The sequence below is a fragment of the Macrotis lagotis genome, chromosome 7, assembly GCF_037893015.1.
Source record: "Macrotis lagotis isolate mMagLag1 chromosome 7, bilby.v1.9.chrom.fasta, whole genome shotgun sequence".
In the NCBI taxonomy this organism is placed as follows: Eukaryota; Metazoa; Chordata; class Mammalia; order Peramelemorphia; family Peramelidae; genus Macrotis; species Macrotis lagotis.
Window position 1 is genome coordinate 207,295,229 of NC_133664.1, and position 26,347 is coordinate 207,321,575.

Consider the following 26,347-nt stretch of genomic DNA (forward strand, 5'->3'; position numbering starts at 1 on the left):
AGGTAATTATTAAGTGTTTGAGACCGGATTTGAACCCAGGTACTCCTGACTCCAGGGCCGGTGCTTTATCCACTGTGCCACCTAGCTGCCCCACAACCAAACTTTTAAGATAAAGAAATTTAATGTGAAGTTTTGTAGATAAGAGTAAGGATATCTATCACATTTTGCTGTTTCTGTGGATCTTACAGAATGTCCTGCATATAATATCTATAATTATTTATAACTATAGAAAATATAAAAATATTTTAAAAAATAATACATAATGTAAAAAAAGCTGGGTTGGGGGAGAGAGAAGGAACAAACACTCCAGGGCTCAAAAATATGACTGAAGATGATGAGAAGGCTGAACTACTTAATTTTTTTATTTCATATTTATTCTCATTTTGTTCAAATAATGTTTTTTAAATATTTATTTATTCTCATTTTGTACAAATTTTTTATACATTAATAAAATATTCTTGTTTAAGAGTAAACAAAATACCCCCTCCCCCTCCAAAATATAGACTCACTTGAGTGATAAAGTAAAGGGGAGAGAAAAAAATTAAAATAAAAAAAATAATAGTGATAATTGTAGGTATGGCCAGGTGGTGCAGTGGACAGAGCACCAGCCCTGGAGTCATGAGCACCCAAGCCCACATCTGGCCCCATACACCCAACAATCACCCAGCCCTGTGACATGCAAGCCACCCGAATCCCACTGCCCTGCAAAAACCAAACCCCCCCCCGAAAAACCCCCAAATAAAATAAAATAGTAATAATAATAATAGGGGTGGCTGGGCAATGGACAGAGCATTGGCCCTTGAGCCAGGAGCACCCGGGTCCAAATACAGCCTCAGACACCCAACAATCACCCTGCTATGCGGCCCCAGGCAGGCTACCCAGAGCCATTTGTCCTGCACCCCCCAAATAATAATAATAATAATAATAATAATAATAATAATAATAATGTGCTTGAGTCTGTGTTCCAACACCAACAACTCCGTTGAGGGTGGATCACATTCTTTATGATGTCCATCACAAAAGTTACTTCCATATTTTTCCACCTTTGTCATTGCTGATCGCAACTCCCTCCTTTCTTATTTCTCCACTACCATGTACTATATTTTCTCTCTCCTTTCACTCTGATTCTGCTGTAGGGTAGCTGAGTGGTGCAGCAGACAGATCCCCAGCTCTGGGGCCAAGAGGCCCTGAGCCCCCCTACCACATCCTAGGCCCAGCATCTACCGGGCCCTATGGTCCTGGACAGGCTTCCAATTCCAGCCTCTTGCAAGAAGTAAAAAAGAAAATGTGTTATATCTGACCACTCTCCCCCCATGGTCCATCCTCTCCTCCATCACTCACATACCCTCCCTTCCCCCTGTCCCCCCCCCCTTCTTACTCCAGATGCATATACCCCATTGAGTATATATGCTGTTTCCTCTCCTAGCCACCTCTGATGAGAGCAAAGATTCCCTCATTCTCCCCCTTCCATATCATTGCAATAGTCCATTGTAATAAAGAAAAATCTTATTATAGGAAATATCTTTGCCTATTCCCCCTCTCCTTTTTCTTTCTCCTATTACATTTCCCTTTTTTCTATTGACTCCATTTTTACACCTTATTTTATCTTCAAATTCAGCTTTCTCCTGTGCTTCAACTATAAAAGCTCCCTCTACCTGCTCTATTAACTGAGAAGGTTCATATGAGTATTATCAGTGTCATTTTTCTATACAGGAATACATGCAGTTCATCATCATTAAGTCCCTCATATTTTCCCCTTCTCCTCCAATCTCCATGCTTCACCTGAGTCCTGTATCTGAAGATCAAACCTTCTGTTCAGCTCTGGCCATTCCAACAGGAACATTTGAAATTCCCCTGGTTCATTGAAAATCCATATTTTTCCATGGAAGAGGACATTCAGCCTTGCTGGGTAGTTGATTCTTAGGTGCATTCTAAGCTCTTTTGCCTTCTGGTATATTATATTCCAAGCCCTACAAGCTTCCAATGTAGCTGCTGCTAAGTCCTGTGTGATCCTGACTGCAGCTACATGATATTTGAACTGTGTCCTTCTGGCTGCTTATAATATTTTCTCTTTGACTTGGGAGTTCTGGAATTTGGCTATAATATTCCTAGGGGTTTATTTTTTGGGATCTCTTTCTCGGGGGGATCAGTGGATTCTCTCCATTTCTATTTTGCCCTCTGCTAGAATATCAGGGCAATTTTCCTGTAGTATTTCTTTGAAAATGATGTCAAGGCTGTTTTCCTGATCATGACTTTCAGGTATTCCAATAATTTTTTTTTGCTGGGCAATGGGGTTAAGTGGCTTGCCCAAGGCCACACAGCTAGGTAATTATTAAGTGTCTGAGACCGGATTTATTCCAATAATTTTTAAATTATCTTTCCTAAGTCTGTTTTCCATATCGGTTGTTTTTTCAATGAGATGTTTCACATTTTCTTCTAATTTTTCATTTTTTTTGGTTTTGAAGTATTGAGTCCTGGTTTCTCATAAATTCATCAATCTCCCTGAATTCTATTCTTTGAAGGATTTGTTCTCCTCAGAGAGTTTTCTTATCTCTTTTTCCATCTGGCCAATTTTGCTTTTTAAAAGCATTCTTGTCCTCAATAACTTTTTGAACTGTTTTATCCATTTGATGTAAGCTCGTTTTTAGCATGCTATTTTCTTCAGCATTTTTTTGGATTTCCTTGACTAGGCTGCTGACTTCATTTTCATGTTTTTCCTGCATCTCTCTCATTTCTTTTCCCAGTTTTTCTTCTAACTCCCTCATTTGATTTTCAAAGTCTTTTTTGAGCTCTGTCATAGTCTGAGCCCAATTGCTGTTTTTCTTGGAGTCTTTAGATGCAGGAGCTTGTGCTTCCTCATCTTCAGACTGAGTATTTTGATCCTTCTTGGGTTCATATGCAAAGTATTTCTCAATAGCATTCCTCTTGTTTCTCTGCTTTCTCATTTTCCCAGCCTGAGCTGGGTTTTGGGGTGCTTTCTGAGCTTTTGGGACACTCACAAGGGTCTCAGTGTATGATGCTCTGTCCTCCCTCCTGGTCTGTGAATGACCATATGCGCTCCTTTCTGCCATGGGGCTGAGGTGGGGGGGGGCGTGCTGTTCTATGCGGGGCCTAAACTGGGATCAGGATCTGAATGTGGTCAGAGCCCCAGAGTCCTGTTCCAGGGGCAGAGCCTGGCAGTCTCTCTCTTCACTCCCCTCCCTAGGTTCAATGGGCTCATGCCCTGGGGGCTCCTGCTTACTGCCTCCACCTGCTTCCATTTCCATCTGCTGGCCACTCCTTCTTTCTGTGTGCCCTGAGGCCTAGGCTTCATGAGCTCACTCTAACAGAGGTCCCCCGCTATTCCCCCAATTTGTGCTTGGTGCTCTCCTGGGCAGGCATAGCTCAGGGAACTCCCTGCTGTTGTGAACTGCGGTTCCTAGCGCCCTGGGGTTGCCTTTGGGAGGCTGAAGTTCTTTCATTCTGGTGGGCCACCCCTCTGGTGGTTCACCCCTCCAACCCTGGGGGAATAGAGCCTTTTTGCTCTTTTCCAGGTTAACTTGAGTAGGAGAACTGCCTCCCTGGGTCCCTCTGTGGGTTCTGTCTCTTGAAAATTTAGTTAGAGTCCTTAGCTTATAAGTTTTATGAAAGAGCGCCTAAGACACCATACATTCTTGTCTCCATCTTGGCTCTGCCCACCACTACTCAATTTTTAAAAAAGAAAATTTGCTTCTATTTGTATTTTTAAAGAAAATATTTGTACTAGAAACTTAAGATATGTGTGGAGGTGGTAAGAAGTGATCATTGCAATGGCCAACATTGAATCCATGTTATATCCAGTGATGTAACAAGCTTGCCACTGACCTCTCAAGGGAGATGATGGATTAGTAATGTGAGTGACATACACATTTTAGAACATGGCTGGTGTATGGGTTTGTTTGGCTTGACTATGTTTATTTGTCTTTAGGAAGGGCTTATTTTTATTTCTATTTTTTGCAGTTTCAAGAAAAGCAGAGTTTAAGTGATAATGATGTCACAAATAAGGAAAGAGGATCACTGAAGCATTTTAAAAGACACACAGAAAAGAGCAAAAGAAAATTGGAGGAAGAACCCCCCCCCCGCCCCCGAAGGTGGATATCTTTAAAGCTAATGTTGAATTTATTATATGCTTTCAAAGGGGGCATGTTATTTGTTTTAGGCATATATTGTTTCATGTATAATTATTCTTTTTGTTCTTCTTTGCATATGGAAACAATCACATTAATTGGCACTTTTCCAGTGCAAAAAAAAAAATTTTAAAAAAGATTCTTCAGAGGCAGAGAAGGAAAGAAAACACTCATACAAATCCCTGCACTAACTCCAGTATACATTCATATTTGGACTACCTAAAAGTCAAACAGGGGTTTCAGGAGTTGAAGGAATCTCTAGACACCTGCCATGTTTGGATGGACTATTGGCCTTGGAAAATTAGAATGTGTATGAATTGCTTTCAGGTAGTCAGACGAGAGCTACATTTGCGCCATCTAGTGGACTTGCCAAACAGTGACCAGACCCTGGTCTACAATACTTGGATAAATTGACCATAGAGTAACCCATAATTCAAATGTGTTGTCAGAAACATCATGGGAGACTTAAACTGATAAGGCAGAAATGAATAGTTGTGAATGGAACATATTTTCAGAGCCACATTTTAAAATAAGCCAAAATTAAGTATTGGTTAGATTAATCAGTCAATAAATATTTTTCAAGCTATCTATTATGTATCAAGGCATTGTGCTAAGTACTGGGGATACAAAAAGAACAAAAAGATGCAAGAGACAGACCCTGCCCGCAAGAAGTTTATAATCTAACTGGGACAGGAAAGAAGCAAGCAAATATATACAAACTATCTTCTGGAAAAATAAGAAATATTCAACAAAGGGAAGTTACTGGAATTAAGAGGAATTGGAAAAGATTTCCTATAGAAGATGGAAGTTTAGTGGGACTTGAAGGATGACAAGGAAGGCAGGAGACAAGAATTAATAAAAAACAAAAGTCTTCCAGGCATTGGAGTCAGAAAAAAATGTCTGGAGCCAGTAGATAGTGTCTTACTTAGAACAATCGGAAGGCCAGTAGTCACTGGATGGAAGAGTAGAAGAGAACATGTCAAAAGTAGGGTGCGAGAAGCCTAGAAAGACAGAAGGAGAAGGGTGAGGACTAGATTTTGAAGGGCTTTGAATGTCAAACCAAAGATCCTGGAGGCTAAGGGAGAAAATGAAGTTTATTAAGTGTAGAGGTGATCTACTATGTACTTTAGGAAAATACTTCTAATGGTTGAATGGAGGCTTGGAAGTGGAGAGAGAATTGAGGGAGGCAGCGATAGCATCATCAGCAATTATTGCAATATTGCCCAGCCATGAGATGATGAGGGCCTGCACAAGAGGGTGGCAGGGCCAGAAAAGACAAAAGGGGATAGGTGAGAGATGCTACAAAGATGAGATAGATCTTGGCAACAGATAGGATGTGGGGGTGAGAGATAGTGAGGAAATGAGGATGACTAAATTGAGAACCTGAGGAACTTGCAGGAAAAGTAGAAGTGGGGAGAGTTTAGTTAGAAAGATAAGACTTCAGTTTTGGACATGTTGAGTTTAAGATGTTTATTGGATAAACATCTTTGAGAAGTTTGAGAAGTCTAAAAGGTATATGGAAATGCATGATTGGTAGTTAGCAGAGAGATTTGGACAGGATAAGTAGATTGGAGAATTATCAGCAGAGAGATAGTAATTAAATCTGTGGGACTTGATACATGGGTGAGATGGGAGAGAATCATAAGGTGATTTACTGTTTGATTTACTTATTCCTAAAGGTTGGTTCCATTTTCTGGCCAACCTATCTCAGGGTATTTTTTTTAAACATTGCTTTAAGTTTTAATGTTTATTTTCCCAAGACAGCCTAGCCTTCACTCTACTTGGATAAATTTTACAAGCTAGTTTTCTGCTGCTTCTAATTTTAAACTTTAACCATGTTCTGATGACAAGGAATGCTGCAAAAATACTCTAGTCCAGCAGAGTTATGATCACAAAATAATCTTCATCCATTCTTCAGTGTTTCAGAATTACTAGTTGATTTTTAGACACAAAGTAGATAATGATGCTAATGGTGGCTAATCTGGTATGTTTCTTATAGCAAACCGCTGTTCATGCAACACGTGTACTCGAAGGGGAAGGCACAGGGTTTCCTACAATGAGCCACCTTTTTTTTAACATTTATTATTTTCAATGAAAAAAGTTATTTTCTATGCCTTCCCTTTACCCATGAGGGAGAGGGGACCCCTCATCACAAATTTTTGCATTCAAGCACAAGATTACTGCATTGGCCATGTCTAAACATGTTTGTCTCATTCTACATCTTGAGTCCGTCATCTCTCTTTCAGGAAATGGGTAACACGTTTCATTATCAGTTCTTTGGAATCATGTTGGTCATTGTAATGCTCTGAATTCTTAGGTCTATCAAAGTAATTTTTCTTTACAATGTTGTAGTTACGATTCTAGTTATTTTTTTCTGAATTAGTTCACATAAATCTCTGCAAGTTTCTCTGATGTTATTCCTTTCATTATTTCTTAGGGCACAATAGTATTTCATTAATATACCATGACAAAGGTCTGAATGGTTCAGCCATTGTCCAATTGATAAGTACTCCTTTAATTTCTAATTCTTTGTCTCTTCAGAGAATATACATGTATGTACATGTGTGTGAGTTTTGGTAAATATTAATTTTTTTACCCTTTTGTTTTGATCTTTCTTTGATGAATAACCTGCTAGTAGTCTCACTGGATCTTAATGAGATGCAGAGTTTTATAATTTGGGAGGCATTGTTCCAAATGTTAGTCTAATTTCTGCCAGACTGCATTCCAGTTTTCCCCTAAAGTTTTTGTCCAATAGTCTTAAGATCTTTTTTTGTCAGAACTGTTATACTATGAGTCCTTTCTGAAGGAAAGAGAGCAAGGTCAGCAGAAAGGTAAGGAGAGACAAGAGATTTTTTTTAGATCCAGCATCATCTCTTCAGCTGCAGTAGTACTTGAATGGTAATTTCAAGTTTCATTCAAATTTTGTGATTTTCTGAATTTGGCCAGATAGTTTTATATTAAACTGTTTTTGAAGTTATCTCTTCTTGGAGTATTTATCTTCTTTAACTTTTCAATGTGGGCAACTTGATGTAGAGTAGAATGATGATACATTAAATTTCATCTCTGACCCTTACCCTAAGATTATTTCCACATCTGTAAATGGGGACCCTACTGTTTGTGGTGCCAATCTCTCAAGGTGGTTATGAGGCTCAAATGAGACAATGAATATAATAATCCCTACTACATTTATAAGGTACTCTGCAAACTTTAAGACATTACATAAATAATCAATTATTTTATTCTTTAACCCCATCCCAATTTCCTAACTTAAATTGTACAGAACTTGGTTAAGCATAAAATTCTCATGAAAATTTCTCTAAAAGATTTTTTAATTTGTGTAAAACTCTTCCCCCAGAAAGTGTGATTCATTTTTAGGTTCCATGAGACTTTGGTATTAAATATACTCCATTTGCACATTGTTGAAACTTGAATTTAATAAATTTGCTTTTCATGTATTCTTTAACTGGTTTCATTTATGTATATATCATTTCCCTAATCAGGCTGAAAACTCATTGACAGTTGGAATCATGTCTTTCTGTTTTTATAATATTCCCTTAAAGTTCTGAAGTATAAAGGGAGTTCATAATTGTTATTAGTTGAGTTTCTTTTGGTTATCTTGATAAAGATCTAACATCTATAGTTACTGGAGATGTTATGACTTTTTTTTTGTAATAATAGTAATTCCTATGTATATTGCATGTTGAATGACAGAGAGCTGAACTTGGAGTCAGGAAGATCCAAGTTCAAATCTGATCTCAGATACTGGGGCAAGTCTCTTGACTTCTTTTTGTCTCAGTTTCCTTAGCTATAAAAAGGGAACCTTCACAAAGCTATGAAGATCAAGTGAAATATTTTTAAAGCACTTAACACAGTCACCACTATACAAATATAATTATGTATATAATTAATATTTTCCCCTTCCCCTTCCCAAGGTGAAAAAGTAGATAGAGGATTACCTGTGAAATTAGAAAGAACTAGGTTCAAACCCTGCTTCTGGTACCTATGAGCTGACACCAGTAGCCCAGGTAACTTTCTAATATATAAGAAATCAAATGAGTTGTTGATCTATGGCAGGGAGGAAGTATCCTTTGATTTCTTCTCTACCTCACCAAAAATACAAAACATTTCCATATCTAAATACATATAACATTAAGATTTATAAAACACTTTCTCAGCTATGACCTTCCCTCTAAGTTAGGTGGTACAAGTCCTAGGACTCCCATTTTACTGATGAGGAAACTGAGATAAGTTAAATGATTTGCTCAGGATGGCACAGTCAGTATTAGAATTGAAAAATGAACCAATGTCTCTGAACTTCAAGTTCAGCTCTTTTAGCACCACCAGCCCACCTACTAGGGGGGAGACTGATTTGGTATAATAATGAACTTGGCCATAAAAGAAGTGTGCTTAAAATATTAAAAAATATCCTCTTTTGGTGTTACCTCTTTCTTCAAAAATTGCTAACTTCTTCAGGGTGGGTATTTATTTTCCTAATAAGGATCACAATACTACTATTTTTGAATTACTATGGCTGAAAAATTCATCACTACAGACAAGCTGTTGAACCTTTGTCAGATCATGGGTAAGATGGTTTTAAGATGATAGATATATGATCTGAAATTAAGTCAATTCAGATTGGTAGGAATAAGTCTATGAACCTATTTTTTAAAGAGATATTTTTCTGAAACTATGCCCAAAGAGTACTAAACTGATCATACCCTTTATCCTAGCAATACCAATTCTAGGTATATTAAAAAAAATCATAAAATATGGGGAAAGTCCTACATTCAAAAATAATTGTAGCAGTTTTTTTTTGTGGTGGCAAAGAATTGGAAATTGAAGGATGCCCATCAATTGGGGAATGTCTGAACAAGTTATAGTATATGAATGTTATGGAGTACCATTGTTTTATAAGAAATCATGAGTCGTTGGACTTTAGAGAAGCCTGGAAAGAATTACATGAACTGATGCTGAATGGGAAGCAGAAATACACATTAACAACAACATTGTGAGTTGCAGGGCGGCTAGGTGGTGTAGTGGATAAAGCACTGGCCCTGGAGTCAGGAGTACCTGGGTTCAAATCCCACCTCAGACACTTAATAATTACCTAGCTGTGTGGCTTTGGACAAGCCACTTAACCCCATTTGCCTTGCAAAAAAAAAACAACCTAAAAAAATACATTGTGAGTTGATCAACTGTGATGGATGCAGTTCTTTTCAGCAATTCAGAGAGCTAGGACAACCCTGGGAGATTTGTTATGGATATCGCCATCCACATCCAGAGTTAAAAAAAACCCAAACCAAAAACCAAAAAAACCACCATAGAATCATGCATATTATATTCATTTAAAAAAAAAAACTTCTCTTATGTTTTTGCTTTCTATATCATGGTTTTCTTTCTTTTCCCTTAATCCTAATTCCTCTTGCACAAAATGACTAATATGTAAATGTGTTGAACACAATTGTACAATTTATACTTGATTGTTCTCTGCCTCAGGAAAGGGAAGGGCGATAGAAAAATGTGCAACTTATAAATTTGCAAATGAATGATGAAAAACAACCATAGTATGTAATTGGAAGAATAAAATACCAATCAAAAAAAAAGTTAATATTTGTACTTCAAGATATTGTCTTGTGCAATTTGATTTTATTTTATGCATTTTTAAAAATGTTACCCTATAAAGGAGTTCATAGTTTCTTTAGACTGCCAAAGGGATCTATGAGCCAAAAAAAAAGATTAAGAACTGTATGTATAGTCAAGAACTAGAAATTGTATTCTGCTGGCATAGCCCTTCAAGAATTTAGGACCAAGTTGATACCAGGATAACACACTAGAATAGTACTAGTACTTTGAATTAATTTCAATTTTTATTCAGACATCACCTGGTTAAATGTACTGGACCCAGGCAAAATAAAAACATTAAGGGAATAGGGGAAATACAGAATTGAAGAGAAGATTAATTTCAAATTTAAATAAAGTTACTGAGAGCAGTCACTTTTAAAAGTCCTACTCTAATACCTTATTCAATCTATATATAGTTGACTTTGAATTCTTGAAAAGTATGCTAATGGATGACAAGCTCTGAAAGATCTTACGAAAAAGCTTTGAGTAAAGTCCTAATGATGGACTTCATGTCTTTCATCTCAGGACCTCATAACTAACTGGGCTTTTAGGTGATATATATTTGAGCTTCAGCAATGGTTGAAGATTATTTGTAAAATCATACATAGTCTGTGGTGATGGAAGAATTAATCCACAATAAGAAAAATTAAAGTTTTTTGAGATATATTCAACAGATACTTTGAAGTATATATACATATATATATATATTCACACACATATGTATATGAAGGTAATCCAAATATCCTCTAATAGATGGAATTCCTGGAGAAGCAGAGGAAACATACTAAAAGACAAAAGGGTGCTATGAGTATGAGTCTAATAGCCTAGAGAAAGAGGTTGGAGCAATGATCAGTCTATTAAAGAATGAGACTCCTTAAGAAAGTTTCAGCATAGTGACACAGAAGCAGATGTTGGACTTATGATGATGGATGATGGAAGAAAACCAAGATTACAGAAGCAGTAAAGAAGATTATTGCCAGAATGCAGATCCAATATTCTCTGATAAATGGTGAAGCCAATGGAGATGTTATACAAACCTAATTTAGGACTCATGTTAAAAAACAAAAACAAAAAAAAAAAACAAAGCCAACAAAAAACCCCGTGACTCATGAGGCCAATTTTTAAGTTCTGGTAATATTTGCTACCTATCTGTCTTAATAGGATGTTTTTTGAGTGGTGGAGTTAAGCAAAATGGCCACAACATCATTGAAAGAAAAAAAAGAGGGTTAACAATGTAATATTTTGACCTAAGTGGCACCTCCCATGAAATACATTTAAATTATCCCCCAAGAATTTACATATCACATAAGAAGTATTTTTTTTGATTAACTAAATGCCCAAAATTTAATGGCCAGTGCTATTAAGAGATGCAAATAAATTTCAAAATGGGTGTGACTGGCAATGAATGGTACAATTCTGTTCTTAGAACTACTGATGTATGAATTATGAGTCAAGATGAGAGAATTAGGTCAGTGAGTTTATTGTCCATACAGCATATCTAATTGCATCCAAAACCATTTCTCAAATCCAACTTCAAACTAGTCAGAAGAACAGGTTATTAATTTTAAAAACACTGAACAAATCAGCCTTCTTAAGAGGCAATCGGCTACATGTCACAGTCTGTCCCATAACACAAACTCATATACTTTCTCCAGACTTGGCTCACACAGAGCAGGTCTCTGACAGTACTCTCTAGCATCCCCCCACCTCTAAAGCAACCATGCCTCTTAAAGAGCCCATTGTGAGAGAAGAAAATTGAAATGATGTGGCATCACACTCATTAAAGCAGAAAAAAAGTTCAAGACCGGAAACTCTGTAACTGAGTTAACTGAGGTACGTGATAATGGAACATAATGGAAAAAATCCAGTGACCTGGTATTTGATGGGAATTTAGGAATTGCCAAATTATGGGCAGTGGTCAGAAGCAAGAAACACATCTGCTTTATTATAGGCAGGGGCTTGCCAGAATATGTAGGATGATGGATATTCTTCAAGGACTTTTGTTTAACCCTTTCTAAAGTGGGTTGTATGGAAAGAGTAAGCTAGAGACAAGATACAAAGATATCATGAACTTAATTATTTAAAGAATCAATAATACACAAATGCATGGAGAAGCTCTTGTTGAATTGAAGATTCATCTATAAGGTAGATGGAGTAATCAAATTCTTGTACCCAATTTTTTGCAAATAGATTATCATCTCCATCTCTAAATAGATATCCTACTAGAAGATCTCATCATTTTCTGATTAATTCTGGAGGTGGAGGGAGAATAGGTGGGGCATTATAGTCTAAACTTTAATTTATCTTCTTTAAAAGCTATGCACAGGTTGGACTATACCAGGAGAAATCCTGGTGTCCTGGAAGACTGGTCAATCTCAAGTTGGCTTGCTCAAATATTCTCTCTACCCTCATCTTCCAACCAATTTTTTTTAATTTAGAAAAGTAATATTTATTATAAGGTGCAACTGGTCATTTCCTTCTTAATAGCCCTACTCAGAGTCATGCAGAATGAGAATTCTGCTCCCTAAGAAAGTCCCCTAACTAGGTACTACAGTGTCATTGTCTGTTGTATGGACATCAGGACACAATCTAAACAGATTCTTAAGGTTCTAAGCTAAGTAAAAATAATTTTGTATTAAGGGAAACAATTTGCTAGAGAGAGCATGCAGTATCAAAGACAGGTCCATCTCCTGACCTGACTATTCCTGTGGATTAAGTCCTGTGACAGATGTCTGTCAATGTGGACATTGTTAGTTGTTTGAAATAACTCCCTAGAACTGTACTTCCTTGGTAGTATTTCTTTTTACCTCTTGGGGAGGACTCTGTTGTCTGTAGTGGTGGGGAGATTCCCTATCAGGTTACTCTGTTTTCATGAACCTGTATTATATATTATACTATTTTACTATATTTGATGTTTTGGTTTTTTTTTTAAGGATTGACTATACTGGATGGAAAAAATCACAATGCAAAAAAATAAAAAGTCCAAATAGCTCTCAATGGAGGCGAAAGGGAGATTGGTAAAAAGTTAAAAACAAACCTGGTGGCACAACTCCTTTGATGAGATCAAGGGACAAAGGAATAAGCTAAAATTATTGGGTAATCTGGAGCCTGGAAGAGAGACTTCTCATAAGAAAACAGTATCAAGGGAGAAAGGACCTGAGATTCTTCATTAAGGATTCATTTCTCTACCTAAGTGTGCTTCCTCAAAATCGACTTCATTACACAGATCTCTGATGTTAAAAGTAAAAAGGGAACGGAAATACTAACTCCTTAAGTGTTGGGGCTGGGAAATTGGCATAGGTTGAGAAGAAATACCTTTCTCATTTGGACATTATTGTTTCAAAGACTCTTCACTGTGAATTTTAAAAATGATCTCATCTCACTTCCTTGTCAAAAATGATCATTTAAATAAATGGGGAGGCTTACTGACTGGATTCTCAGCCTCCATCTTAGGGTAAAGAATTACTACTCAAAATTCCCTTTGATTATCTTTTTGAAAAGTGCAGAGGGAAGCAGTATATTTTTTCTTCTTAGATTTTGAGGAAACAAAACTCTACACTGATGATTCTTGTTGGACTCATGGTCCTGTCCTTTAAGTTTATCCTAATTCAAGTTAGGTAAATAAGAGCAAAATCCTCCATGTGAAATTTGTTTATACCACTGGTAGAGGGCCTTGTTTGACAGTAGTAGGAGGAACAATCACCATAAAATTACATTCAAGGTTTGGTGTTTGTAATTCAGTGGGTCAGAGACTGGGGAATGAGCGACCCTTTGTAATAAAAGATCCTACATGAATAGAATGGATGTGGGAAAGGCTTTTTCTCCTTAAAAGCATGCAAAACATGGATTTGCAAACAAGCTGCCAAGATCCATTTTTATTGTCTCTTCCTGACACCTGGTCAATGAAGGCCAACCAGACTTCTAAATCCACTGCATAGTTGTTGGTACCTAAATATATGCCCTACAGGGACTCCCTGGTGTTCAGTGTATTTTTTCCACTATGATGATGAGGATACCTAATTCAAAATGGGAGCCTAAATCAATATCCTCGTGGTCAGAAATAGTTCTCAGGGGATAAGTTGCCCCCTTCAGAGGCTACAGTAGCCCATCTTCTTTCTGAGGGGGAAGGAAGAGATTTATCTTCCCATCTCCTACAGCAAGGATTTGAAAAGGTCCCCAGCAGAAGGTTGTGAGGTATTAGGAAAAAAAGAGTGTGAACCTTTTATTTTGTATCCAGTAAACCTGAGGTAAAGTAAATGCCATTTTTGCAGAATATGAGCAGGAAAAAAAAAAGAATACACTATCAGAGAAAAAAAAACAAAAGGTATACACGGGCTTTTCCAGTAAATCACAGAACTTATAAGCTCAACTTAACCACCTGCTTCAGGATTTGAAATTTAAGCAGTAAAATAATATATTATCAAAATGTTTATAAAATAGCAGCACACTCAGTGAAACATTACAGCTAAGTACTGTTAATGTGGATAAAAATGAAGGATCGTAGCTTCTTAGCAGCGCAAACAACAACAAAAAAAATCCCCAAACAGATAAAAACAAATGAAAGATACCCTAAAAATTTTTTAAAATTGCATTTTCAACCCTCATATTGCCAGACACAAGTCTGTTTATAAAATAATGCTTCAAAGTAGCCCATTATGATTTCTTTTAAAAAATGCAAACAATATTTCAAACAATAGCTTCATATACCCCCTATCACCTGTTAATATAACTGTGCAAAAAATTTTTTTTGCTGCTCCAACTCCTTTGCTCCCTCTTTGAAACAAAGTGGAAAAAATTCAAGTACACTGAAGACAATTTTGTAATAAAATTAACCACCCCCCCTCAAAAAAAAAAAAAGGAAAAAACAAAACACAACACTGCGCCCCTGGTGTTTAGTCACCTGACTTTTGCATTAACAGTAATTTTCTTTTAAGGCCCAAAGGAGAAGTGTGCAGGTAGGTGTATTAAGATCCTTCTGTGACACAGGAATAACATTTTTTTCCTTTGGAGTTTCATCAGGAATGTTGTGATGGGAATGTCACCTGAATGGGGTGTCTCTCATCTTCTAGCATTAATGCAGGAGCTATTGAGAGAGTATATCAGATGCAATATAGAAATAATAATACAGACTGGGGAGGGAGGAGAGGAGGACTATATTTTTCAACTCCTCTCTATCCTTTATTCCACATGATTTTCATAAACCATCCCATTTATCCCTCAAGAATAATTTTCAAAGTGCTTTTTGAATGGAATAGTTTATAATAATGCTGAGCTGTGGATAAGAAATGTTAATCAGTCCACGGAATTAATTTGGACTGGTGAAGGATGTGAAGACCTCATCACCCTTGTTTATTGCAGCAATTCAGACTCTGGTCCTGTTTTTCTGCCCTAAAACACGACCCCTGGGAATGGCCCAAAGCTGACCTTTCCCTTACACTGACAATGTGATGCTACTGTCTACGGTGGACCGTGTTTAAAGGAGAAACAACACATCACACCCAGGAACCAATCACCTTTATCTGTCTGGCAAAATAAAGCATCTTCTTTGTTTCCTTGGCAGAGCTACTGCAGATGGGAGTAAGCACAACTAACTCAGAGAAATCCAACATACATTTCCAATTAAACCAGAGGCGACTAGAGAGTCAAAGAACTTCTGCATCCAGAATGGTTCAATTGCATCAGAAGAGATAATTATCTTTCTCTTTTGCCCCCTCATTACTTCTTCATTTCCCAAACCCCTTTCGTCCATTGCTTTGCAATCTAATTAAACCATGAATCACATAGTTCTTTTCTCCCATCTAAATTGGGGATGTATGCACTAGTTCATAATATGGAAAAATAGAGTATAATCTGCTTTGTTCCCACATCTGCAAGCATACATTTTCTCTAGCTACTTTGTATGCTTTCATACAAGCATTTAACTATATATAACCAAACAGTAATTTGTCACAAAGATCACAATTCCCTTCTTTTTTAACATTATAGGCACCACATATTTTTAATAGTTCAACTTTTTTTTGTAGGCTTCTTTTTTCTCTTTTCTAAAAGACCCTTAAATATTTCTAGGTGGGAGGAGATTAAAAAAAGTTTTGTTCTAAAAACACACACACACGCGAAAAAACCCCCACAAAGTAAGAAAACGCCCAAATGGGAGTCTGGAGAGCAAGTACTCTCTTTTTCTCTCTTTTTTCTCTCTCTGCATTGACATCCTCACAGGTTGATGTCCCTCACATCTGTGGGGGTGCTGGCTTGATCCAGTTCATCCACCGTCTTTGTAGGATTACGTTGCTGCTCCTCTTGCCGAACTTGCCTTAGATTGTTCACCAAAACAGCCTCGATCTGTTCTTGGCAGGCTTTCAGGCAATCCTAGAAGAAAAGTGATTTGAAAGTGAAGATAAGTGAGTAGGTCCACCATAGAACTCCTCTTATCAATAGGTACAGGTGACCCACATCCAAGAGCACTGAAAGAACTGACAGAGATGACTTGACTACTGTCAGAAACTTTGAAAGATTATGGAGTTCAATAGTATAAGGGTAGGAGGGGTCTTCATCTTAAATAAAAGGTAAAGTCTGTAAACTAAAGGGCAGAGAGCTTGACTTCTGGTGTTGGCAAAATTCTACATAACTATTGAAGGAATGGTTTGAGCATTTAGAAAGGGTAGCAATAATCACTAAAAGCTAGATTGGCTTTATGCCAGACTGGGTTAATTTCTTTTTGGGAGGCAAAGTAACTAAGAGAGATGTTCTAATCACCATATACCTAGATTTCATCAAAATAGGACAAAGTATTCCAAGGGGTAATGTGGAGAAAAGTGACAAGAGATGATGGTTAGAGTTAGGGGCAGCTGATGGGATAAAAGAATACAAAGGATAGTCATTGGTAAGCGGAAGGGAGGTCTCTTGTGGTGTGTTCCAGGGATCTATCTGTCCTTTGCTCAGAGCAATTCAACATTTTTATCAATGACTCAGAAAAAGCAATTCAAAATATGCTTGCCAAATTTGCACTTGACACACAGATGATGGATATTGTGGTGTGAGAAGACAATGGAGCCAGACAATAGGAAATGAACTTGCTATCTATTTACACATTTCACACAGGTTCAAAATGTCACCTTCACAATTACAATACAGAAGAGGCATAGCTAGAAAAAGTTCACAAGGAAAAAAATTGGAGATTTGGTAGATGGAATACATACTCTGGAATTGGGCTTAGAATTCAAACATGGCCTCAGAGCTTATTTGCTATGTGACCCGGGGTGAATCACTTCAACGTGCTTGTCTACTTTTCCTCAACTGTAAAATGAGCTGGAGAAGAAATTGGCAAACTCTGCTAGTACCTTTGCCAAGGAAAACCCCAAAAGGGGTCATGAAGAGTTAGAAGTGAGATATTACTACATATAAAACAGGCAGGTACATCCTTTATTCCTATTGACTATTAGAATTAGAAAGTCTTTTGTAGGGAAAAAGAAGTATTTATTGTGTTTTCTCTATGCCATTGCCTTTACAAATATGTCATTTGCTCCTCACAACAAATCTCATTTTATAGTTGAGGAAAGTAAGTCAGACAGAGGTTGTGACCTGTTCAGGGTCACAGCAGTTATCTGGGATTGGATTTGAACCCAAATCTTTCTATTAGTTCTAGGGGAAAGGGCTTTTTTTCTCCAATCTTCCTGCAGAAAGAATACTGGACTGTGGATTAAAATCCTACCTAACATACTTAGTGGTTAAGCCTCAGTTTCTTCATCTGAAAAAAGTCATTTCTACAGTTGTCCTACTGGAGAAGAGAGGGGAAGAATGTTTAAGTCACCCTGTAAACATTATTTAAAGACCATAGAACATGTCAGACCATCATGAAGACCCTGTCTAAGAATCATGACCTCACAGGCTGTGCTAGTTTTTTTCTGAGATGATGAATGGGGGATATTGCTGGGCAAAACTCCAGAAGGCAAATCTTTATTTATTAGCTGGCATGTGGTACTGTGAAATGTTAACCACACCAACTGTAAACAGCCCTGACGGCTGTGACCCAGAGATCTTGCCATCGAGGTGACAGAGAAACCAATGCCAAAGCAGAGTAGAACAAGAGCGGGGAGGGGCACATCTAGGAGAAGGGGTTGGTGGTTGCAAGGAAGAGGGAGGGGAAGGGATGAAGAGAATTAGGGGGAAATAGGTACAAACATTCTAGGATTCTAGGGATGAAGAAAGATCTTCATTCAAGAACAAACATTCTATTAGAGGGGGAAAAGTGAGGAGGAATTTACTGAGAGGAACATTTTGGGGCTGCTTGCTCCATCATGGAGATGCTCAAACCAAGACTGGATGATGACCTGTCAACTATGTTGATAGAAAATTACTGTTCAGGTATGGTTGGGTCTAGAGATAAGTTCCCAGGCTGCAATTCCAGAATTCTAAGTGGATAAATTAGAAAGAGGAAAGGAAAGATAAAGTTGATGATGAGGTCTAAATTTAGGGAAAGCAGGGGAATGACTTCATTCAGGAGGTTTTGGTGATCTCTAAGATCCCATCTAGCTCTAGGAAGAGAACCACATCATTTTAGAGTTTTCAAAACTAGGAAGGAGCCTTAGAGGTGAACATTTCTCCCTCCACCATTTTAAGAGATAAAACTGGGACCATCGCTTGGGTCTCTGCTTCTCAGTTCAACACTATTTTCCCCACCTCAGTCTGTGCCTCTCAGCCTGAACATGTCAGCTTGGACAGGTGACATCTACAATGCCGGGGAATCAAGGCAAACTTCCAGCTCTCACGATCCCAGACCGCTGCCCCCAGCCCCATTCCCTTTTCACCCCTCCTCTCCTCTCCCTAGACTCAAAGCCCTGACAGCCATGATGTTTGTGATCTCCGGCTCATTACATGGGCTTCTCACTTCCTCTGCTTGCTGGCTTCCCCTCCGTCCATGAATGGGGATGACGGAACTTTACCATTAGCCCCCAGTGTTAACTGTGTCTCTTCATTGTCATCACACACGCACAGCACTCCACTGGGGAACAAAAACCTGAATAAACCCCCAGAGCAGCTGCCAACTCGGGCAAAGACAACTTAGGAAACTTTTTTTTGCCCTTTTCTTCCGAGGCTGATTGGTCTGACGTTCCCTTGCATACAAAATGTAGCCCAGGGGAAAAATAAGGCAGGAGAGAGAAACCTGGAGTTCGTTCTTCCCCCTCCTAACAAGTCCCGTTCCTCCTGCCCCCCCACCCTCCTTGCCAACTCCCCCCCCCCAAACTGCAAATCTCAGAAGTCCAGAAAAACATCACCAGTGCTCTGGAAAAATATGTGTGTGTGTGTGTGTGTGTGTGTGTGTGTGTGTGTGTGTGTGTGTGTATGTGTGTGTGTGTGTTGTGTGTGTGTGTGTGTGTGAGAGACACTGTGACTAGATTGGGGAAAAATGATCCCCTAGAAAACTTTTAAGGGACCCATGTTCTCAAAAGATCTCAGGCAAAGACATAGGGAGGGCCATTTCTAACATAAAATATAACGCTACAACCTTGTGGCAGACACACATCACAAAGGAGAGGGACTGATGGACAGACTTAAAAACACCAAGGTGTCTTCATATAGATGGTAAAATTGCAGTGTCCTTCCACAATGGTAACAAAAATGGCCTAATATCAATGAAAATGTCTGTGGACATTAATTTTCCTATCTCTCTCATTTTGCCTTGGGAGCAAATGAAGCCCATGAAGAGGTCATAGCCCTGAAGGAGTCAGGGTCTAGGTGGCAGGTCCAGAGTCCTTACAATAGAACCACTGAGAATTCAGGTCTGTCCAGCCCAACACATACTCCATAAGGAAATTCTACTCCAACAAGTTATCATCTAGCCCTTGCTTTAAGATCTTTCAAAGATAAGAAACCTACTACTTCCAGTGGTTCCAGCCCATTCTACTAATGGATAAACTCTGGTTGTTAAGTTTTCCCTAATATCAAGAATCTGTTTGCCATTTTGTTGTTCCCTGCTCCTTCTCTATTCATGGAGGTTCTGCCTTCCAAAGGGAACCCATCTGATCCTCTTCCACATAAAAATCCTTCACACTTGATTTGAAGTTAAACTCCTAGTCTATAAATGGGAGACCCTTATTCTCTTCCCTTTGTTTGAAAAAAAAAATGGAACATTTGCCTTTCTCTGCTTCTGCAGAACCTTTCCAATTATCCCAAATTTCTCAAATACTGCTTGGCAAAGCCCCAACAATCATATCCACCTGGTTTTTAAAGTGTTTGAGCATATGATTCATCTTTAAATTTAGTCCCCATTTTGATAGCATTATTAAGTATAGGAAAGAACTACTTAAAATATAACACACCAACAGACTTTTTATTCCTGATAAAACTGTTGGGCTTCTTATTTAGCTTTTCTCTAGAATGAAGTATTTCTTGTTTATTTTGGCAACCACAGAGAATCACAAAAGCCCAACTTTCCCAGAATTCCATTACTCTTAGATCTCAGTCATTACCTGGTTATAAAAGGAACTCATTTCAGTTCCTTAGTGGTCAGTAAATAGAACAATGGGCCTGGAGTTAGAAGATCTGTGTTCAAATTTGGCCTTTGATACTAACTGTATAACCCTGGTCAACTGTTTGCCTCAGTTTCCTTAACTGTAAAATGAAGATTATAATAGCACCTATTTCCCAGGATTGTTGTGAGGATCAAATGTGATATTATTTGTAAAACTCTTAGTCCATAGTAGATGATAATAGAAATGCTTCTTCTCTTCCCCTGAGCCTCCAGACTGGGTCATGTCAAAGGCTCTTTCCAGGTCTAAAAATCTGTGATACTGAGGTTAAGTTCTGAGACAGCCTGACTACTAGTGGCATGCCACTTTCACCTGGGCTCTTGCTTCTCCTATATGTTGATCACCTGAGGAATATCACATAATCCCTCTATGTCAATTCTTTGTGCTTGAGTTTCTTCTATATTTGAGAGCTGAACATCAAATGGAAATTATATATATATATATATATATACATATATATGTATATATATATATATATATATATATATATATATATACTTAGTTTTTGCAAGGCAATGGGGTTAAGTGGCTTGCCCAAGACCACACAGCTAGGTAATTATTAAGTTTCTGAGGCCAGATTTGAACTCAGGTACTCCTGACTCCAGGGCTGGTGCTCTATCCACTGTGCCACCTAGCTGCCCCAGATGGAAATAATTTCATAGAGTCTATTTACTTTTTATTTTATTTTTTTAGGTTTTTGAAAGGCGAATGGGGTTAAGTGGCTTTCCCAGGGCCACACAGCTAGGTAATTATTAAGTGTCTGAGGCCAGATTTGAACCCAGATACTCCTGACTCCAGGGCCAGTGCTCTATCCATTACACTACCTAGCCACCCTATTTTTTATTTTATTTTATTTTATTTTTTTGGTTTTCATAGAGTCTCTAAAAGGAGCTCCATGTTCCATATATTTTGTGGTTTGACAATCCATCTGTGCTACTACAAATCAGAGGTCCTGGCCCTCAGTGACTTCCTATTGCACCAACAGCCTCTACCACATAACTTAGTGCTTAAATAGGAAACTCTTGAATTGTTCACTCTAGTCTGAGTGTTAAGCTGTATAATGAGGTCCTTAAAAATACTAAAGGTTATTGTCCATTTCTTCTGTATTCTCTCAAAGCATCCAAAACTACTAAGCACACTAAAGATGAAGAATACATATATATTGAGTTAATTTGGAAAAAACCCTTCTGAACAGTATTGACACTATTCTCCCTCTTCCCCAATTATTTGACTGTTTTGATTTTGATTTTTTCCCTCCTATTTCATCTTCACTAGAAAAAAGCAAAAATTAAAAAAAACACCCAACCCTTATATTAAATAAGTATAGCCAAACAACATAGGTATTTGCTAGTATTTGAAGTGCCTCTGTGAGAAAAGCATCTTGTAAACCTATGGAACATTGCATACATGTGAGGTATCATTATTTATTCTTTGATACTAGTTCTTTATCCAAGACAGATAGCCAAGCAGGCCAGCCTCTAACTTCACTTACATCGAGTTTCATCCTCAAGCACCATACTTGACCAAGCAGTTTATCATCAACCATAATAGATCAGAAATAGCATTTGTATGAAGAGAAAAGGGACCCACCCTCAAATCAGAAGGTTGGAAACACCAAATTGTGATATAAAAGCATTTGTTGTTGGATTTGTTGTTGGATCACAATTTGGAATGATACAGGAATTACCAAAAAACAGATCAAAATCAAATAAAGCTTTGAATTCAAACTCCAGGGATAAGAGTGACCTTATTATCTCTGCAGAGATCAGGGCAAGAGTTGCTGCCTGTTTGGCTGGAATCTAAATTGCAAGAGAAGGAAAATTCAGGAGAAAAGAAGCAATTATTTTCCAAACAGGTTAAGGTTTATCAAAGGAAAAGTAGAGAATTTCCATTCTGAGTCTATTTCCTCATTTATAAAAAGGCATTGGACTAAATGATTTTTCAAATCCTTAAGATTCTATGAATTTAATGAAGGCACTAGTTTAATCAATAAAGAACTGTGAATGGCACTAGGGTGTCTGATTAATATTTTTGAGCACATGTTAAAAAACAAAACAAAACAAACAAAATCCACAAAACAGGTTTATTCCTTAAGGGGCTTCCTGAATAGGACATTAAACATCATCTTTGGTCCTCTGCATCTTTACAAGATAATCTCTAAATGCAGACTGCAGAGAGATAAGGGTGACCACCTGAGTTTCCCCTTCATGTGAAGACACTAAATTTAAGGACCCAGGATGCTCCAAGGCAGACTTCCCAAACTAAAACATTCTCAAAGCCCTTGGTATGTTTGGAATGTGTCATGGTGAAGTTTTCCTTCATTCTTGCATGTTGTCATGGTAATTTTCAAGCACTATTAAAGACAAACGTCCTTCTCTCCATGCTTCCTATAAACCAGGGTTACTGAACCTGAGGTCTGTGAACTACTTTATTTTTCTTCTGATACCTATCTTTCTTATTTTTGAATAAAACATTTTTTTCTAGAAAGATTTTATTTATTTTAAGTTTTTTGAGTTTTACAATTTTTCACCTATTCTTGCTTCCCCCTATAGAAGATAGTTTGTTAGTTTACGTTGTTTCCATGCTATGCATTGCTGATACCTATCTTTCAATTGATTTCCTTTGAAATTTTTTTTCCATTAAGAAAAATTATATTCTGAGATGGGATCCAACAGGAGGCAATCAGATGACATGAGTTCTGATCCTGTTTTGTTTTTTAACTAGCTATTTATTGCCTTTGGGCAAGTTCACTTCATATCTCTAGAGTTTGATATCTCCATCTTTAAAATGAAGGACAGATAAAGATGGTTCTTAATAGTCAGAAATTTTAAAACATTCCCCAATTGCATAGTTGGATTTTAATGGTGAGATGACATTAAGGGGATATGACTCATTATATTTCTTCATATGGGCTTAAAAGTCTGAAACTAAAGTACTTTGGGGATTCAAAAAGAGAAAAAAAGAAATTAGTATCTATAATAATGTTTTGAAGATAATAATGCTTCTTGGTCTGTGGATAGGGCCATTTCCTAGTAAGCTGAGACTATGCCTCAGCCCCACTTGACTAAAAGTCACATACAACCAGAGGCCCCTCATTGGTCCCCATGAGAGCCTATGTGAAAAATGATTTCTGACCAAGCAGAAAAAACTGCCCTCTATGTAATAAATTTTAAAAGGAGAAATGATTGTCACTCTTGCTCTCCCCTTCAACCCTTCTTTTGTCAGTTAGGCTTGGGACTTGAACCCATGGACTATCCACCTATGTATGGTGGCTCTTCATGACCATGAGTTCATGTATTTGTCTCATTGAACCTGAGACTGGATTTAAAGTCTCTGACTGTCTATCCTGCTTTGAGTTTTCTTCTTTGATTATGGGTGGCCCAATAGTGATCTTGAGACTGATGTTTCTGTAGCCTTGGAAGCTACTCTTTTTTTGGGGGGGGGTTGTTTTTTTGCAGCAACTCCTTAAAGCTTGGGAGTTCCCAACTGGGCTCTTCAGAAAGGTCCCCCTTTTAAGAGAAGATGACCACATTCAGGAGAAAGAGCTGGCCAAAAGATCTAGAACCTGAAAATCCACTGGTCAATCCATAAGAAAACTTCAACATTCATACAAATCTCCTGGAAGTCTTTCTTTCCTAGCTCCCAATCTTTCATAACAGGGGCAATGTTTGTTTTTAAGTAAGTTTTAATACAGGTTTATGAATCTTTTGCAGCATTTGTTTTGTGATGAGATAGAAAGTTAGCTAGAAAGATCCTGATATCTACTACTTTATACAATGAATAATTGCTCTAGAAAGGATGTTATTAATCCTTTATTTGGAACACAACTCTAAAATATAAAAGATGAAGTTTCAATTATACCACTTTCTCTTTACAGCAAACATTAGAAGGAAAAAGTATAAAAAAAAATCTACCCAATTTGTGAGTATTAAACCAAACTTCCATTTCCCTCTGTTAGAAAAAGAGAAATTCCCAGGCTTTTGCGAGGGGGGAGGGGCTCACATACCACATCTGTATTCGTGATCTTCGCCAGCAGCTCTGTGAGATGCTCTGAAAAAGAGTTGTCTTCACTGTCAAGCTGGAGGCCACAGATGGCTGCTCCCACACTTCCAGTTGCAATCATCGAGGGTGGGTACATGGCAAAGTTAAAGTCTGTGCATAATGAGAAAAGGCAAAGAGATATAAGGGCACAGGAAGAAGACACAGTAAAATCATCTTGGTTTGTGGAAGCTCAACAATGATACAACCCCAAAAGAGCCCCTACTGGGCAAGACAGGTTGGGGAGCAAATGCAAAAGATATCCTTATCCAATGGGTTTCCCTGCTTTTGATCCTTCTACTCATAAGCACCTGATTTTGAATCCTGATTCTACCTTCTGGGTAACTTTTTGTAAATCATTTCTTCTTTTTTATTGAAATTTTATTTTTTTTCTCCAATTACTTGCAATGGTAGTTTTTCAACATTCATTCATTTGCAAATTTATGAGCACTATAAATTTCTACTACCTTCCATCCCCTCTTCATGGTGGCCAATAGTCTGGTAAAAGTTGTACAGGTACATTCATGTTTAACATATTTACATATTAGTCATATTGTGAAATCACTTCCAACATGGGACACAAAGAGGTGGTTAGGGAAGGTGATTTTGGTTTGCTAACATGTTTTATGTAACAGTGTCAAGATTAATTTGATTGATCTAATTATGGTTCCAGAGCTGGTGAGGGAGAGGTTGGCCAAGTAAGAGCAGGGAAGATGGCCAGGGTAAAGTGAAGATTGGCTGATTAGATAGGAGTTGTATAATGTGTATTATTATATACTCATACTAGAATGTAACTGCATTTAAGGCAGGGTCTATTGTATTTCCATTGCTTAGACCAGTAACTTAACATATGGTAAACATTTAATAAATGATTTCTTATTGACCAATTCATTCATTGAGAAATATAGGTCTTCTAAGTTAGTACTTCTTCTCCAATATGAATTCTTATTCATTGAATATCAATTACTAGTATTCTAGGGGGAGATTCCTAGAAGCTTCCCTCCTGTTCAATCCATCAAATCAACATTTACCAAGGAAAAGTCTCCACCTAACTTTGGGGGACACAAGGCTTGCAGTCCCAGTCCTTAAGGAGTTTACCAATTCTACTTTGTGGGAAGGAGTCAAAGATTTGTCTATTTGTCTAAGTACATGGAGATTAAGTATTTTTAAGATAAGGCTATTGATAGAGTAAAAAAGAGTATTTAAAGAACAAAGCAAGTTCACTAATTTGAAGATATCCAGAGAGAGAGTTTCTTGTAGTCAGAAAGAAGTGGTATCCAAGTTTCCAATTATAACTCCTCCTAGTCCTAGCCCTCTTATCCACCAAAAGGAAAAATACTCTAGGAAAATTCAGGTCTGTTGTGTTCTCTGAAATTATGATAATTTTTATTATATTTATTTATATTATTTATTTTTTTATAATAACTTATTTGGGCTTCACAACACTATGATACTACAGATATAATTATCCACTTCACTGAAGAAGAAACTAGAGCTCACAAAGTTAAGTGACTTGTCCATGACCGTTACTATATTAAATATCAGTGGCAGGATTTAAGCTCCAGGTCCAATTTCCTCTCTGCTGGAAAACAGTTCATGCAACATTTTCAGGTGTACAGAAGGATTTTTCTACATAACATAACCCCTATGTAAACATTACTGTACCCCCAAAAGAGGAGTGAAGTCATTTGTCCACAGTTCCCTCAAAGAGAAAGTATGGTACCCAGGATGGAAGCCTGCCTACCCTGAATCCAGAATCTACAGAATTCAGTTGTCTCTAATATTATACAACCTCTCTACTTGTCCAAGGGGTTCTTAGGAGTCCTCAGCAAGAAATACAGGAATCCTTATGGCCTTTAAGTACCTTTCCTTCACTTACACTGATCTAGACAGCAGGTTTTTTTTCCTTTCCTACCTTCTTTGTTCCTTTAAGGTTTACTATGGTCTTGGATAAAAACTGCACCATCCACCCTTCTAACCTGTTCCCTTCCCCCCTCTGCCCTGCCAGTTTGGATG

At 37.7% G+C, this 26,347-nt stretch overlaps 1 protein-coding gene across 1 annotated transcript in view; it reads right to left on the minus strand.

Moving 5' to 3' along the window:
• Positions 1-11,231: 11,231 nt before the first annotated feature.
• Positions 11,232-26,347, minus strand: part of CCND2 (cyclin D2) — a 33,653-nt gene continuing 18,537 nt past the window's right edge. The window contains exons 4-5 of the mRNA XM_074194620.1: positions 24,300-24,445; positions 11,232-16,133 (exon numbers count right to left, since the gene is read on the minus strand). Of these exons, the coding sequence (XP_074050721.1) occupies positions 15,978-16,133; positions 24,300-24,445 (302 nt within the window). The 3' untranslated portion in view covers positions 11,232-15,977. The remainder of the gene's footprint in view (positions 16,134-24,299; positions 24,446-26,347) is intronic.